The following is a 16,166-nucleotide window of genomic DNA, read 5'->3' as shown; positions in this document are numbered from 1 at the left end:
AAAATTGTCAAATTTTAAAATGCCTATAAATGCTAAAAATGGGTCAATTATGGTCTGTTCATACACATTAGAGCATTATATGGCCAGAAATGACAGTAACAAACCATATTATGGAATGTCCAAAAATGACCCCCTCAAAAAAAAATCATACTATAGCATGTTGATTTGTCAAAAATGGCAAAATTTAAAAATGCTAGAAATTACCCAAGTATTCTGATACATGTGGTAGTATAGTATAGTTTGTCCCAAAAAGAAAAGAAGAAAAAAAACAAAAATTACAAATACATAAATAAATAATACTATAGCATGTTATTTGTCAAAAATGGCAACATTTAAAAAATGCCTAATAATGCTTAAAAAGGTCAATTATAGTCTGTTAATAATTATTAGAGCATAATATGGCCAGAAATTACAGAAAAAATGACCCCTCAAAAAAGTCATACATAGCATGTCAATTTTTATCAAAAAATGGTGGCATTTTAAAATGCTAGAAATGCTCTGATACATGTGGTAGTATAGTTTGTCCAAAAACAGCAACATGTTGAATCCATCTTTTTTTTGTTTTGTTTTGTTTCTGTTTATTCCAAGAGATTCAGCTTTCTTCTGTTTCTAAAAGCATGTATGTAAGCACTGTTGAAGATTCAAGTCTTTAAAAAAAGAAGAAATTATGGCGGCAATGTGGCCCAACATTAACATGTGACTGTTGCTGTATATCAATACAAGGTAGAACATATTTGGAAATTACAAATGTAATGGCTGACATTGCATACACTTCAGAAAACAACTCAGATATTCAAGTGTTTAATGGCATTTGAGAACGATTTAAATATTAGTGATACAAATAGCTACAATCTGAGTCAGGCCTGTAAAGACGTGGCAGTAATTCATAACTTGGTGCATCCTCTCGGGTTAATCAAGTAATCACTTAACATGTTATTGAATTAATACTTTCATCTAATTTGGCTGTAAAAATCTTGGCAGGAGAGATGCACCTGTAGCAGCATCTGAAAAGGACATCTGAATTTTCATACAATCTGCATAAAACATTTTCAGTTTCACAAACCTGGCAGGGTAAAATACTTCGGAAAGGTGCATCATTTACTGAAAATCATTACATCTTAACATGCTGTACATGTGAGCACGAAATCCGATTTTGACTGTCTAAATAAGAGGCGTTCAATGTACAACCTTCACACAAAGGCACTTGAAGATACTGGCACCGAACGAGTTGGTTCTTGAGATGATTGTTATGAAAACTCTTGTGTGAATCGCACGTGGAAGTCGCGGATCTTCTGCAGCACAACCTTCAGCTTCTCAGCGGGAGGCAAGATGGTCATCCTGGACACAACAGCAGGAAGGAGTGTGTGGGTTAATGGCAATTCTGTCACAGGTGTAGTGAGTTACCTGGATCCAAATGTGTTTTATAATCATTCTGCTTTCATTATGTCAGTTAATGTAAGAAGTATACTGCTAAAAGTAAAAACAGTTTTTTTACAGTGTAAAGTAGGAGTGCAAAGTCAATCGGGTTCAAATGAAGAACAACAAAAAACACTTTGAATAAACCTTAAATACTGATTATAGCAAACAAAAATCCATAACATGATTAATGACCAATCACAGTGGCCCTCATTTATCAAACAAGCGCAGATCTGAACATATATTTCGTTTTACAACAGGGTTCACGTGGGATTTATCAAACAATCGTATCTCGCCAATCACAGCGTGAGAATGATCGGCAGTTGATAAATGTGGCTGCTCGAAACAAGCGTAATTTAAATACCACTTCCTAATATATACCCGATACAGATGGCTCTCCTCAGTTTACGACACCGAAGGATGCAATACGGCCAAAAAGAGGATTCTCAGACTCAGACGGGTGGACTTAACACTGACTTAAATTCTCCGCTCACGCCCAAATTGATAAATGCCGAGCCTTGCAGAATGATCGTGGGCCCACTTTCTGTCGTACGCTCCTTTGATAAATGAGGGCCACTATGTTTAAAATAAGTTTTCTCCTTTCCCCCATGAAGCTGAACAGACATGATTTAGCCATACAAACCTGAAGTGGAAGGTTCCCTCTCTCTGACCAAAGCCGCTTCCCGGCACCAGGCAGATACCTTCCTCCTCTAACAGCCTCATACAGTAGTACATGTCCGGGACCTTGCCTTCTTCCTGCAGATGTACACATACATTTGAACACGTCAACACACACAAGTAAATTGGGGTGAGGCCCATTAGTGAGATATGGCCTGTGTGCAGAGCTGACCTTAGCCTTGTCAATGGCCTTCTGCGGTAGAGTGATGCGGGGAAAGGTATACATGGCCCCTTGCACAGGGTTACAGGTGATACCAGGTACTGCGTTGAACATCTGCTCTGTTAGCCTGGCCTTCTCTGCTAAATCTGCTAACACTGCTGTCCGCTCCTAAAGGGGAAAAAGGAGTTTATATGTTAATCATGTATATGTATTTATATAGTGTGTATTTTTTTATATTCAACATACTGTCAATAAGGATACTATAAAAATATGTCATAACAAAGTCATACAATGGTAAGTAGAAAAACAGTTAAAGTGTAATTTGTCCAAAACTGCCCCAAAAAAAACAGAGATGCATTGAAGTGGATTGATTATGGTGAGAGTATAGTATGTCCAAAAATAAAATAAAAACATGTCATATCACAGTGTGTCAGAAATGACAGAAAACACTGTACTATGAGATGTCCAAAAACTGAAAAAGTCATGCTGTAGCATGTCGATTTTTGTCAAAAAAGGTCAAAATTTAAAATGCCTAAAAATTCTGAAATTGGGTCAATTATAGTCTGTTGATACATTTGGTAGTATAGTTTGTCCAAAAATAGCAAAAAACCCACCATATTATGGGATGTCCAAAAATGACTCCCTCAAAAAAAATCATACTATAGCATGTAGATTTTTGTCAAAAATGGTCAAACTTTAAAATGCATAAAATGGGTCAGTTATACTATGTTGATATATGTAGTAGTATAGCTTGCCCAAATAGCGGGAAAAAAAAACATATTATGGGATGTCCATAAATGACCCCTAAAAAAGTCATACTATAGAGTATAATATGGCCAGAAATGTCAGAAAACACCATAATATGGGGTGTTCAAAAATGACCCTGTCAAAAAAATTTCAAAAAATGTAATTTTATAATTATAACGCCATACTATTATGTCCAAAAACATAAAAAAGACAGTGTAGTTTGTCTCTATATATCCAATATATATTCTCAGGTTTTCAATTCATAAATATGTAATTTCCTGAGCTGCTTGCCATCATCTATAATCATAATAATCATCATAATAATAATAAAATAAATATATATATATATAATATATATATAAATATATATATATATATATAAAAGAGCTTTGTAAAGAGGATATATATGTATATATATATATATATATATATATGTATATAATATATATATCCTCTTTACAAAGCTCTTTTCTGAACATTACAGAATTCAAAAGATGATTATTCATTATTTAGTTAAACTTGAGCCACTTCAGCACACTCAATATTCAGATTATATATTATACTCAGATTATATGATGTGGTATTTATGAGTGTTTACATAAGTACAACCTGTGTTTGCATACACTCAGAGGATAACCAGGATGTTTGCTAGCTGGTGTGTTTTTCAAACCTTCATAAACGTGTTGTAGGAGGGCTCATCAGGCTGCGGGGGGTTGACCACCAGGTCCAGGAGAGCCTGTCCGGGTACGGGGGGGCACAGACGCACCGACATCAGTTTGGTAAGCTGGGCTTTAACTTCAGGGTCCATGTTAACCAGCTCCATGTAGCCACCGCGGAATCCACACCTGACAAAAGCAAACAGAAGAAAGGAGTAAGTGAAGCGCAGAGTATACTCTTAGTACAGGTGATGAACAAGTCAGCAACAAGAGCTCAGTTTGTAGAAGTAAGCAGCAAAATGTATTTTAGCCACCTGAAAAAGCCCAACCTAAAAAATCAGCTCAAGTGTATGCTGTTTTTAAATATTTGAAACACTTTACATTGCTGGTAGACAGCCCTTTCTAACAGGGAACTGAACTCTCTCCAAAACCACCAGAATCCATTAACTAATACACTAATTCTATCTCACAGAACACAGGAGTTGTTTGTCTAACGCTGCCTTGAGCAGTTAGTTTCTATGTGTTTTTAAAAAAGAAATGTTTTAAATAGCAATAGTGGTAATGCAAGTTCATTTAAAACAAAAACATTTGCAGTATGTTTGATTTCTGATTTTCACAAAAAAAATCACATTACATTCTCATTCATTTATTCAGTTAAGACAGCTAAAGTCAGCAAAATCCCCCCAAAATATTATATCTCGATTTTGAGGTAGAACAACAAGCTTTCCATAAAATAAATGTCATATAAAATTCTATTCATCAATCGTGGGTATGAATTTAGCGTGTTCCTTGTGATTTCTTTTTCACTTGCTGCCAGATCTATGTATCCAAACTATCTCTTGAAGGCACCAAAGTTACATAGTGTATGTCTGTCTACCTGTTTTACCCATTAACCTGATGGGCAGGAAAAAGAGAGACCCTAGCGATGCAGCAGCAGCTAGGAGGAGGACAGTGTTTCTGTAATTACTCTCTGAAAAGTTCTGCAAACTGAGGGCGGCCTACTGCCATCTACAGGTGCATCTCAATAAATAAGAATATCATAGAAAAGTTTATTTATGTCAGTAATTAATTAAAAAAGTGAAAATAACACATTGATAGATCCATTACACACAGAATGAAACATTTCATGTCTTAATTTATGTAATTTCTTCTAATTATAATTATTATGGCTTACAATTAATGAAGACCTAAAATTCAGTGTCTCAAAAAATTTTGAATTTTACAAAAGACCAATTTTAAAAAGAATGCCTCTGAAGAGTATGTCCATCTATATGACTCAATACTTGGTTGGGGCTATTTGACTTGAACTAATGGAAAGGACTTCATCATATTCTAATGTATTGAGATGCACCTGTACCTGTAGGTAATACATCATATAAGCCCACTTAAGATCTTAACTATCCCTTTATGAATTTACAATTGAAGTTTTTGTATGTTTCAAACTTAAGTTAAGGCCCCATTTACACAGTACAGCTCCAAGTACAGGTGTGATGCAAGATGCATTGATGGATTTGAGATCCAATATCTTACACTACATTCAGAAGTGGTCTGGGCTGCATTTGTGTGTGTGTGTGTGTGTGTGTGTGTGTGTGTGTCTAGCTACTCACTCTCCCATGTAGCATTTGGAGGTGGAGTGGAAGGAGGCCATCTCCACTGTACTGGAGTACTCTGGTCCCATCTCAAACAACACCTTCTTAAAAGAGTGAAACTTACAGCCCTCTGCATACACATTATCCTGGTAGACCTGAAACGGAAAAACAACTTAATAAAAACACATTATTATCAATAAAAAATAAATAACTGAAATGTGCAGCTTACATTCAAGACTTGACTAAAAAAAAGATAATTTGAATGTGTTCATAACAAATTATATCGAACTTCTGTACAAGCAATAAATAAAATGAGTCATAAATTAACATTATTCATTATTTTGGAAATCAGCTGTCAATTTGAAATGTGTTCAGTCATCAAAGATGTTAGAAACATACATGTTTCATTATTTTTTCAACCTACATGATAATGGCTGTAGTGAGTGGTGGTGCTGTAGTTGACAGCATTATACTGAGAAGTGTTTTTAATGTTTTATCAAACACTGTTTAGTGTAAATGCATCAGAGGGACAGATAATTAGCCGAATTAATTGATGTGCTGCTGTGTGTGGGGGTTGAAACTTTGAAGCTTATTATAATTCTGGCCGCATTTCTGCTCTGTAGGATAGAAGAAACTGGGAGTAAAAACTTCTAAATTGAGGAAATGACATTACTTCATCAGCCATGAGGAAGAGATGCTCCTCTTTAGCAAATCGGATCACATCTTCAATGCACTGTCTGCTCTGGACCTGACCTATCACACAGGACAGCCAGAGTTTGGGGGTGCACAATGCACATACACACCAACAAAAGTACATCATTCCAGCAAGTGTTAATTTTAAAACAGAAACTGCCATCAGTGTATATACCAGTGGGGTTTCCGGGGTTGATGATGCAGAGGACGCGGGGATTGCAGTGCTGCCTGGCTGCAGTGACAGCTCTCTTGAGCTCTGCCACATCCAGACTCCAACACTTGTCCTCGTCCAGGTAGTAACTGATCTGCACGGCGCCCAGGTCTGCCAGGGCGGCCGAGTACAGAGGGTACTGGGGGATGGAGATCATCACTCCTGTACGGTCACGGCCCTCACCACACACCAGCAACTTCAGCATGTTCTGGGATCAGACGGTGTAGAGAGGAGAGGAAGAGAGAAAGTATGAAAGAGAAATAGAGGACAAGCTTTGAAAGAACATAAAGTGTATAGACTGGCAGGACGTTCATTCAGTATAAGAAAAGCATCCTCAGTATTTAATCAAGGAGGTAGATGTGTAACCAAACAGGTCTGGTGATTTGGTAGCCAGACAGTTACATAATACAAGACTGCTGGGGATCAGCGGATCTACTTTATAACAGGAGAATAAACAAACACACCTACACTGAGGGCCAAAATGTTACAGTGTAACACTGTAGGCAACAGTGGTATCTTGTAGTGCAACTAACAATTATTTTCATTATCAATTAATCTGCCTCATATTTTCCAAATTTTTTGTTTGATCTATAAATGTCAGGAAAAAAACATGATGACTTTAAATGTCTTCTTTGATTTTTTTTTCCAATCCCAAACTGGAAAATATTCAATTTTATATTAGATTAAACAGAAATGCAGGAAATACTCATATTTGAGAGGCTGAAAACAGAATTTTCTTTGCCCTTTTTGAATGAAAAATTACTTTCACAATTTCACAATTGATCGATTTATCAGAATAGATAGTGATTTTTTCCAACTAATTGAATTGTTAAGGTTAAGGTTAAACTTGGCTTGGGCACAGTGCATTGTTGCTTCATTAAAAAACAACACATCACACAAGACAAAAAAACCCTTTAAATTACATCGACAAGAACCTGAGAAACATTGACATGGGACTCATAGAGGAAAAACAGAGCATCAGAGGAAAACATAAAAACAAGAGAAGAAGGATGTGTTGCAACTCGTTGTCACTCGCCTGTGAATATTTCATATTAAATCTATTCACACCGGCAGTGATGTGAATTTGAGCCAGCACTTGTTCAATAAAAAGTTTGCATATATCCACACAGCCAGATATAAAATAAAATGTTCTGAGTGCATTTAAGTTCCCATTGGTAAACATTTCTGAAGTCAATATGTTTAGGGCTTTTATTTTGAAAGGTAAGAATAGAAAGAATGGATCTATTATGCGACGTAAAGGTTGAAAAGAATAGAAGTTTACCACCTTGGTTCGGCCTACTGAGCCCCTGCGTTGTTGTTTTATAATCCTCATGAGTATATAACATGATGCCTTCATTTGTAGAGCGATGGCAATAAAAAGTCACTTTTTCACCATATAGTATTCACATTCTGTATGAAGGTACTCATAGAAAAAACTGTTTTAAAAAATATATTGATATGCAAATTAGGCATTCAGAAAACCCCTGGAAAACTTGCGGAACTTGTTAACAAGGTACACTGTGTACTTATCTTGAGGCTCCTATCAGCTGGTTAACTGAAATATCATGAAAATATAAAATATATTCACTCCACTGATATAAAGTCCCCTGAAAGCACGTAGTCCTTTGGCTCAGACAGTGCAGTTGTGCTGGCTGCACATGTGACGGGAGAATGCATTGAATTCCCATTTAAAGGGATGCTGGGAAATAATCTGGGCATGTGATGGAGGAGTCTGCTGCTAGATGTACTGCATGGTTGCAATTTAAATAAATTAAAATAATAAGCCAAAAGCCAAAATTTAGCCAAAGCATGCCATTAAACCAAGTATTTTAAGTTAGTGAGGTAAGCTTTTAAAATTTAAATTGTGTAAAAAAAATCCCCAAATTCCTGAGCTCAATTTCCCTTGGAGATTTTCAGGAAACTTTCCAATCATTTACAATCCTAGTTGAGCGTATCTTAAGGTCAGTCAGTATTCTGAATAACTGGAGAAAGCTGTATTGACACTGACAAAGGTCTGTGGGTGGAGTAAAGTGACAGATGTGCAAAGTACACCTGAGTATATAATTAACAGAAGAGAAATAAAGAACAGGTTCATAGGCCAATTAAACCAAAAGTACACCACCTGTGCTGGATTAAAACAACATATCAACTGGTGGCCTGGCCTTCAGTATGCCAGCACCTTTCTGGAGAAGAAACAATAAAGAGTGTAACTCATACCACAATGGCATCACTGGCTCCAGTGGAGAGGTAGATGGTGTCGGGGTTGGAGGGGATTCCACCATCTCTCTTCTCGATGTAGCGCGCCACATCCTGACGGACACACTCAATGCCCTGGCTTGCACTGTAGGCCCCTTGAACACATGAAAAATGAACTTTGATTCAAAAAACACTACATTTATCAGTTAATGTTCTGTTTAAATAGATTACGGGCTGTCCAGATAAATAATTAATGAGTAGACAAACGGAGGTGGATGCTAGTGACGTGTGTGCTGGGAGGAAGGGGCGTAAATGTGGTTGGTGGAGTGAGGGGGAGTTGTCTGACCTATACTGTGGCCTCCACAGGCCTGGAGAATACGCTTCGCTCTTTGCTTGGCATCTTCTGGAAACTTGTTGTCTTCCAGGAGATCAGGGTAAGCACACAGAGCCAAAACCTGAGAGAAGAAGAAGAAAAAAGATTAGAAAAGCACACAGAAACCTCCGCCAAGACAGTGCATTCACACGATCCCCGAATGGACCAGAGAAGGGAAAGGGGTTGTCTTATTTTTATTTTACTTGTGAAAGCATTTAAACAACACATTAATAGCTGTTTCCAGGAAATGGATGTGGTAAGCCACAGAATATGGTTGGGAAACTCATTTTTCAGATTATTCTAACAGCACATGAATGCAGCACACATGCCTGAAAATCTTTAACAAAAGTGCAGCTTAGTTTGTGTTTCTGTGCTGTGACTTGTATTCGCTCCAACATTAATCAACATTTCTGGGTTATCCTTGGAACATGCTGCAGCTTTTAGCCAGGTTTAATGAAAAACAGGCTGGTAGTTTTTATGTAATCCTTCTAACAGACAGATAGGCAAAAAGTCAGACAAACCACACCGAAAAAAGAGGTGCTTGACAGAGGTAGCAATCTTTCTGGTATTTAGCATTTATGAATGTAGCACACCTAGTTTCACATGGACCTATGGAAGCGACCTAATTATTTGACAAACCACTAAAATACCTTGGGGCAAAATGTAAAAACTTGTCTTACCTGTCTGAGAAATGTGATTGGTTTCTGACCCATGGCGTGAGCGTCCCCTATATTCGCCTTAATGACTTCTGTGAAAGGTTTCTTGACTCCCTGGAAAGATAAAGACAGAGTAGGGCAGGTAAATCTCAGCAGAAATAAAGGAACAAGTGTTGAAAATGCTGAGACAGTGAGGAAAAGAAGAGAGAATCTGTTGTCTTTTAATGATCTCTTACATGTAGCAACAGCTCCTCAACAAACAGGATGTGTGTGAACATGTGGGAAGAACATTCTGTTCCTTCTTTTGTCTTTTTCATATAATAAACAACTTTAATTATAACATGTTAGAAAATCTTGACATGACTATGCAGTTGTGGCCTTGGAAAATTCTGCATGCAAGCATTTTATGCACAGCCGTTTTACATTACAAACCTCAGAATAAAAATGTGATTTATTGGTACTGGCTACATGACTAAAACATTCTTCCAACCCCTGTATTTTCAATCTGAAAAGTTATAACAATGAGGAACATTTTGCATTTATCAAGCTTTTAATTGTCTCTCACAGGCCTCCTGTGGAAACAGATGATTCATAACTGCGTCACATCTGTGTGCACCACCTGATGGCCTTAATCCAGAAACACTTCTATTCATCTCACACATGCATCTTCTCTCAGTAGCACCCTTTTTGTTGTGCAGAGACCCTGGCACAGAGTCTGGTTTGGCTTGTGGAGTAGGACGCGCTGGCCTGGACAGGGATGACGCAGCTGCTGGGGCTCACAGAGACACAAACCCCTTCTGTTTGTGGTTATGGATTTACTCAAGAATTGCTGGCTTGAGCCAATCGCGTGTCAAACTTCAACCATTTTTCCCCTCATCAACTCGCTATTCACCTTCATTGAATCAGAAAGTCCTTCATCTTTATCTCTTTGACCTAAATGGACCTGGAAAGCGCCAGTACGTCTGTTTACTGCTAATAACATGCTGCATCTGTTATTGTTTATCAGTTGAGGTAATGTGACAATAAATGTTTTCTGCTCATACCAGGGCGGAGCGATGAGCCTCAAAGAGATATATCTTGTGATAATCATGAGTTCTGGGGCTTTACGGTTTGTGCATTAAAAATTGTATCACAAAACTAAAACTCATAACATTTTATTGCATGCTGATGTGAAATATGGTGTCAAACAATACTGAAACCAAACTGAAAAGTACAGTCCTATTTTCATAAAAGTCTGCTCAAAAGAAGTATGTTACAACACAGCTCTACCTCCAGCCAGCTGCTTCTGATAGCATAGAAGCAGACAGATTACACTAGTAGTGCTGTGATGTTTCATGTTACAGGGATTGTGATGAATGCAAATGCAGATCCCACGTTTCAGATTTCAATAATGCTGTGATAGTTTTCTGTATCATATCTCATATCAGACCTGTTCCAGCTATTTGAATCAGCTCAATATCTGACATCAGCCCATCCCCTTGTTCTGAACTCGTTTTGTCTTCTGTTGTTGGCCAGCAAGTAAATGTGATGCAACCACAGTTTTTGCTGCCTCGGTATAAGTGCAAACAGGCCATGGTGGTAATAAAACTGCTGCCTCATTTCATCCAGTTAACCCAACAGCAAGCTGCAAAACAAAACTGCTCTGCCTAAAACAGAAACCTAGATTAAGGCTCATACTTGTAGTATCTCTAATTCTGTATACAAGTGATCTATATAGTGAGAAACTATAGTTGTCTCTAACTAACTACAGTTGTCTCTAATTGTGTCCTCTATGTCCGTCTGGAGAGGTCTGGACAGCAAAAAACTACAATACAATTTGATTTTAAAAGTTATGCTGTTCACATGATCACTGACATGATTCAGCATGTTTTATAGGATAAAACAACAGGCAAACCATCTCCAAGGGCACAGGAAGAACTTTCCTTTGGACTGAGTCAATATTATCCTTTCTATGACTTTACATGATGGCAAGAGCAAGCCCACAAGGTTCTTTGGGTTCATGTTAAGTCAGAAATGAGCCTGTTTAAAATCTAAGTAACTGGCAGCTGCAAGTTTCCTTTTTAGCCCTCATCCCTGCCTTGTTCTTGTGTAACAAAGAGGCTGCTGTTCTCCGGGAAAGAGGAGCCTGTCGGTTCTCCTGCTCAGCGCTGCGTTCTCCTGCTCACTCAGCACCAGGCACTGATTGCGCAGGCCGGACCAGTGAGCCAGGCCAGGAAACCCTCAGGGTCACAAAGTCTGAATAGACCCTGACCTGAATTCATGTTTCACTCTGTTTTATGATGTAATCTGAAACTGTCATCCCTCTATCAGTCTTCAGTCACGCTATCATAATTGGAATTATACTAATTCAAGATCTGATGCAAACTGATAAATAACCACTGCTGCTATGCTCATGTGATACATTTAACTCAATTATATTTTAACATGCCAGATGATAAGTGAGTTGTCTGCCCTGCGAATTGACTCACAGGACTACATACACGAGGAATAGAGGAATGTATTATTAAAACTACTAAAAACAGGTTGAAATTAGTTTTTTTCCCATGATTTAACAAGTCTAACACTAAATAAAAACCTTCTTTTTCTCAACTTTTTCTGATCTTTTGCTCTAGTGTCACCACTCTATTGTCACTCACAATGCAGACTTACCAGCAGCTCAGATCAAAGCCTGAAAAGGGCTTACTGCAGTGCAGGCAATGTCATGCCAGATGTCTGGGTAAGGATTTATAAGGGTCATCACTACACCAGCGCATGCATGCACAAACGCACACACACTTGCATAAAATCTGCTGAGCCATCAGTAAAAGTGTTCCAGTCACAGATCTGACAGGAAGCACAGCCACAGATCACTGGGAAACTGCAGTGATGCAAAGTCTCCTGACCCCTCAGAAAACTCCTGGATTTCACATTTCAGATTGTTTAGAACAGGTGAAAGTAAAAGGGAAAGAGGAACTTGTTGTTTGCTTTTCAGCACATCCTTACCACACTATTCACAGCAACTTGTATTGACAGAAAAAACATCTTTGCAAATATATGAAGTATTTCAGGACTTTGTATTTGACCTATCTCAAACAAACAATAATATAATTATTGTAAACAATATAATTCATGAGTCAACGTCTTATGGCCCTACAGCAAATAGTTCTTGTTTTTCCAGTCAAACTGATAAATAACCACTGCTGCTATGCATTAAGGCAGTTTTTGGTTTGCCTTCTTTGAGTGGAGGAAAAACAAGTGGATTACCAAGAACCCGAGCACTTTCAGCAGAAGTAGGGCTGCTTGTATTGGAACTCCTTGCAGAGAAAGGCCTGTGACGCTGCTGGGCCTCACAGCTGCAGCTCCGTCCAATGAACTCGCTCCCCAGTGGGGAGGAGGGAGGTGAGCAAACCCAGGGAGACAAAAGAGGATAGAGAATGTACCCTCTCATCTTACATAATAACCCTGATATGCACATCCTCTCAGGCCACCTCAGGCTAGAGCAGAGTTAAATGCACTTGCACTGGTTAGAACTGCCCCGTCCTGATCATTACGTGTCTTGTGAGGAGGACATAACTGCAGAGGGTTGCATTACAGCCTTTTAAAGCTTTCCTGTTCAACATGCTTGCCCTTCCTTAGGAAAGCATGGTGGATCAATATTACCACAGCAGCATAATGTAATATGAGTTGAAGAGCACTGTGTACAACATTACAAGCCTAACACTGCTGTCATGCAGGGACAAATAAAAGCAGACCAGAGAGTCAGCATAATTTGTCCAAGGCAAACATCTTATTCATCACAACTACCTACTTCTCTTTCCTCTCTTTTTTTATTCCCTACTCTTAAAGGAAGCAGAGCAGGGAAATCACTTTTTTTCGCTCACTGTCCACAGTAGCCGGTGTGTGCCAAAACACACAGAGAGGCATTTTTAATATTTTTGGAGCTGTTGCAGTTATCAAATAAAAAAAATCCAAAAAGAAAGACAATAGGGCAAATGCAAAAATGACTAGTATCTGGCTTTTGGCTGAAGATCATCTATTCATCCACTGTCCAACATGCACACACACTATTTGATTTCACTCATTCCAGGCTTCCTACACTTTTCAAGCTTTTCCAGCTCCTTACAGCTGTGGTAAATTATACATTTATATCCAGTGTGTACACTATACTGACTATTTCAGTCCTTCATCACATTGAATAAGTCATTGTGCTTTAAACAACCAAAAGTTTTGTGAAACAGAAGGGTGACAAGTGAAACACAACAAACTTTCAAACTGTGTAAGCTGTTTGCATGAAGACTTGACTTCCTGTAGAATCTAAATGTATGCAGTTTCAAGCACTTGATTCAAAATCCAAGCACTTCTCAAACGTTGAAAACACCATATTAAAGTGCTTTCGAGTGTTTCCTGCACCCTTCCAGCACCGGTTAGCGTTTACAATAACTAAATAACCCTGAAATGTCATGTGCCACATCACTTCTGTACAAACCTTTAGATACTGCAAAACGGCTTTTCATATATTAACTAAATCATCACTAATATTAACTCTTTAACTCTGTTTTTCCTCGTGCATTAGCAGACTTCACTCCGGTCCGCGTGCACAGACGCGCGCGCGTGTTGCAGCCCCGGTTACCTCTTTGAGCTCCCTCTCGATCTGCAGAGCCCGCTGCACTATGGGACCACGGACCGCGTACTCGACCCGCTTCACATTGGGGTTCATGTTGTCCAGAGTCAGGACCTTGCCCCTGCACGAGACCCCGTTCACCGCCTGTTGGGACATGTTTGCTGTGTCTCGCGCTCTCCGTCTGGATATCTGAAACATAAAAGAAGATTTAGAAATATCAAGAGTGGCAAAGTGTAAGCAGCAGATAACAACTATCAGTGGTTACCAGTTGTTCAGCCGGAGCAGTGAAGCAGGAGTGAGTTTGGCTCGTGTGTTTACTTTCCTTCAGCTCCTCTGAGCTCCAACTGTCACTTTGAGCCTCTCGGTGTTCATATTCCCACCCGCCCGACACGCCTTCACGAGCCCCTGCTCATGGTTGGCTGTATCTCTTCGCCTTCAGGCGTCAGCGTGCCAAATGACGCCTTCATGTGCCGTCGGAAAAACGCCATCCCAAGGGCCCAATCAAGTTTAATTTAAAACGCGTTAAGAGGCCACTTTTAGGGAGACAAGCCTACTCCAGGAATGCCAAACAGATCCAGCTACCACTCCAAGGGTGCAAAACATATTCTATCAGGGTTATTCATTATTAACTGATATCCAGGAGTTTTGCAGTTTCTGCACCTAAACTGTCACTCACAGAGACGCATATCGACACCCTGTTAAAATAATCGCCTAACTCATTTTTTCAAGTTTTGCAGTAAACACAAAAAACTTCACCAAAAGTGTAACATATGACATTTATTGATCATTTCACTCAAAAAAAGATGTAACAAAGGATGGCTATTGGCATAGTAATAACACTGTGTGTAAATTATGTAATTTAAGAGAAATAAATGACTTAGGCAATTTTTTGAACATGCCTTTGTGACTTAAGCAAGATATGGTAAAACTTTATTTTGAAGGTGCCTACATAAGAGTCACACAAGCCTACACAAGAAACATGACATGACAAGTATCATGAGCATTAATGTTACTTCAAAGTGTCATTAATTTTCATGACACATCACATGTCATGTTTATGACACGCTCATGTCACTCTTATGTAGACACCTTCAAAATAAAGTGTTACCATATCTTGCTTAAGTCACAAAGGCATGTTCAAAAAATCAAAAAGTCCCATTTTATTTTGACTTAGGCATAATAAATCCGCTTGAGTCACACACTTGACATAGGCCATTATCTTAAAGGATTTTACCATAGGTGAAGAAAAAAAAATTGACAAAAAATGACTTAGGCGATTATTTTAACAGTGTGACAATATCAAACAAGAAGAGACCACAAAGAAACTTAAAACTACAAAGATAACACACAAAGACTACAGAGGGGTGCAAAGCAACTACAAAAGACTCAAATGACTACAAAAATGGGGGAAACAACCACAGACAAAAAAAATCTACTCTAATGACCAAAACAATAACAAAGTGACAACACAAGTGCAAAGAGACAAAAATAGATTCACAACGACAAAAGACAAGGGGAAAAACAACCACAAAGAGACACAAAACAACCACAGAAGGACTCAAATGGCTGCAAAGAGATTCAAAACAACTACAGAGTTGTTTTTTTAATTATTATAAAAACACCAAAACAAAGTGACCCATAATGTAACAACTACAAAATAATAACAAAACTAAAAAAAGGCCATACAGCTATAAAGTGCGTGTGACTGAAGTATTGAGAAGTCTCTCAGTTGCTTAAGTAAAAGTACCAATACAACATGGTAACAACCTACAAAGTTAACATATCAAACAGTGGCTAATATGTGCAAACATGAACACTGAGGAGCTTTAAATATAAGCTCTGGGGCTGCTATTGTGTTGTGTATATTTAACAACACTGGTTGGGTGTGTTGCCTCGATGTCGCAATGAATCCTGGTGCAGCGTATTTTGTCAGGGATCCTTTAATCTATCATGTGGCCTGCATTAGGAACAAGGGGATTTTTGAGAAAAACCCTTAGATTAATGCAAGTTTCCTGCATTTTGCTACATTAGGTTGACAAAAAATAGCTTCAACTGTAGCTCACACCCAAACAGACTTTGAAAGAAGACTGAGAAAAAGTTTTGACATGAACATAAGGGACAGAAGCAGGAATATAGCATCAGAAAAGAGTCACGAGTTAAGAACGCAGAGGGACAAGAAGGTAGGATTTCA

The 16,166-nt window shown here is 38.5% G+C and overlaps 1 protein-coding gene across 1 annotated transcript; it reads right to left on the bottom strand.

Moving 5' to 3' along the window:
• Nucleotides 1–785: 785 nt before the first annotated feature.
• Nucleotides 786–14,346, bottom strand: si:ch211-217a12.1 (alanine aminotransferase 2-like). The gene is made up of 12 exons (XM_059327257.1): nucleotides 14,241–14,346; nucleotides 13,985–14,164; nucleotides 9,400–9,489; nucleotides 8,693–8,801; nucleotides 8,368–8,501; nucleotides 6,115–6,358; nucleotides 5,920–5,999; nucleotides 5,265–5,401; nucleotides 3,672–3,846; nucleotides 2,267–2,422; nucleotides 2,060–2,172; nucleotides 786–1,338 (listed from the first exon to the last, which is right to left on the bottom strand). The coding sequence occupies exons 2-12, from the start codon at nucleotides 14,129–14,131 to the stop codon at nucleotides 1,248–1,250; spliced, it is 1,476 nt and encodes a 491-aa protein (XP_059183240.1). The 5' UTR covers nucleotides 14,132–14,164; nucleotides 14,241–14,346; the 3' UTR covers nucleotides 786–1,247.
• Between the last annotated feature and the right edge of the window lie 1,820 nt (nucleotides 14,347–16,166).

This window comes from Centropristis striata, chromosome 23 (genome assembly GCF_030273125.1).
Source record: "Centropristis striata isolate RG_2023a ecotype Rhode Island chromosome 23, C.striata_1.0, whole genome shotgun sequence".
NCBI lineage: Eukaryota > Metazoa > Chordata > Actinopteri > Perciformes > Serranidae > Centropristis > Centropristis striata.
This window is presented reverse-complemented; position numbering and strand designations above follow the sequence as displayed.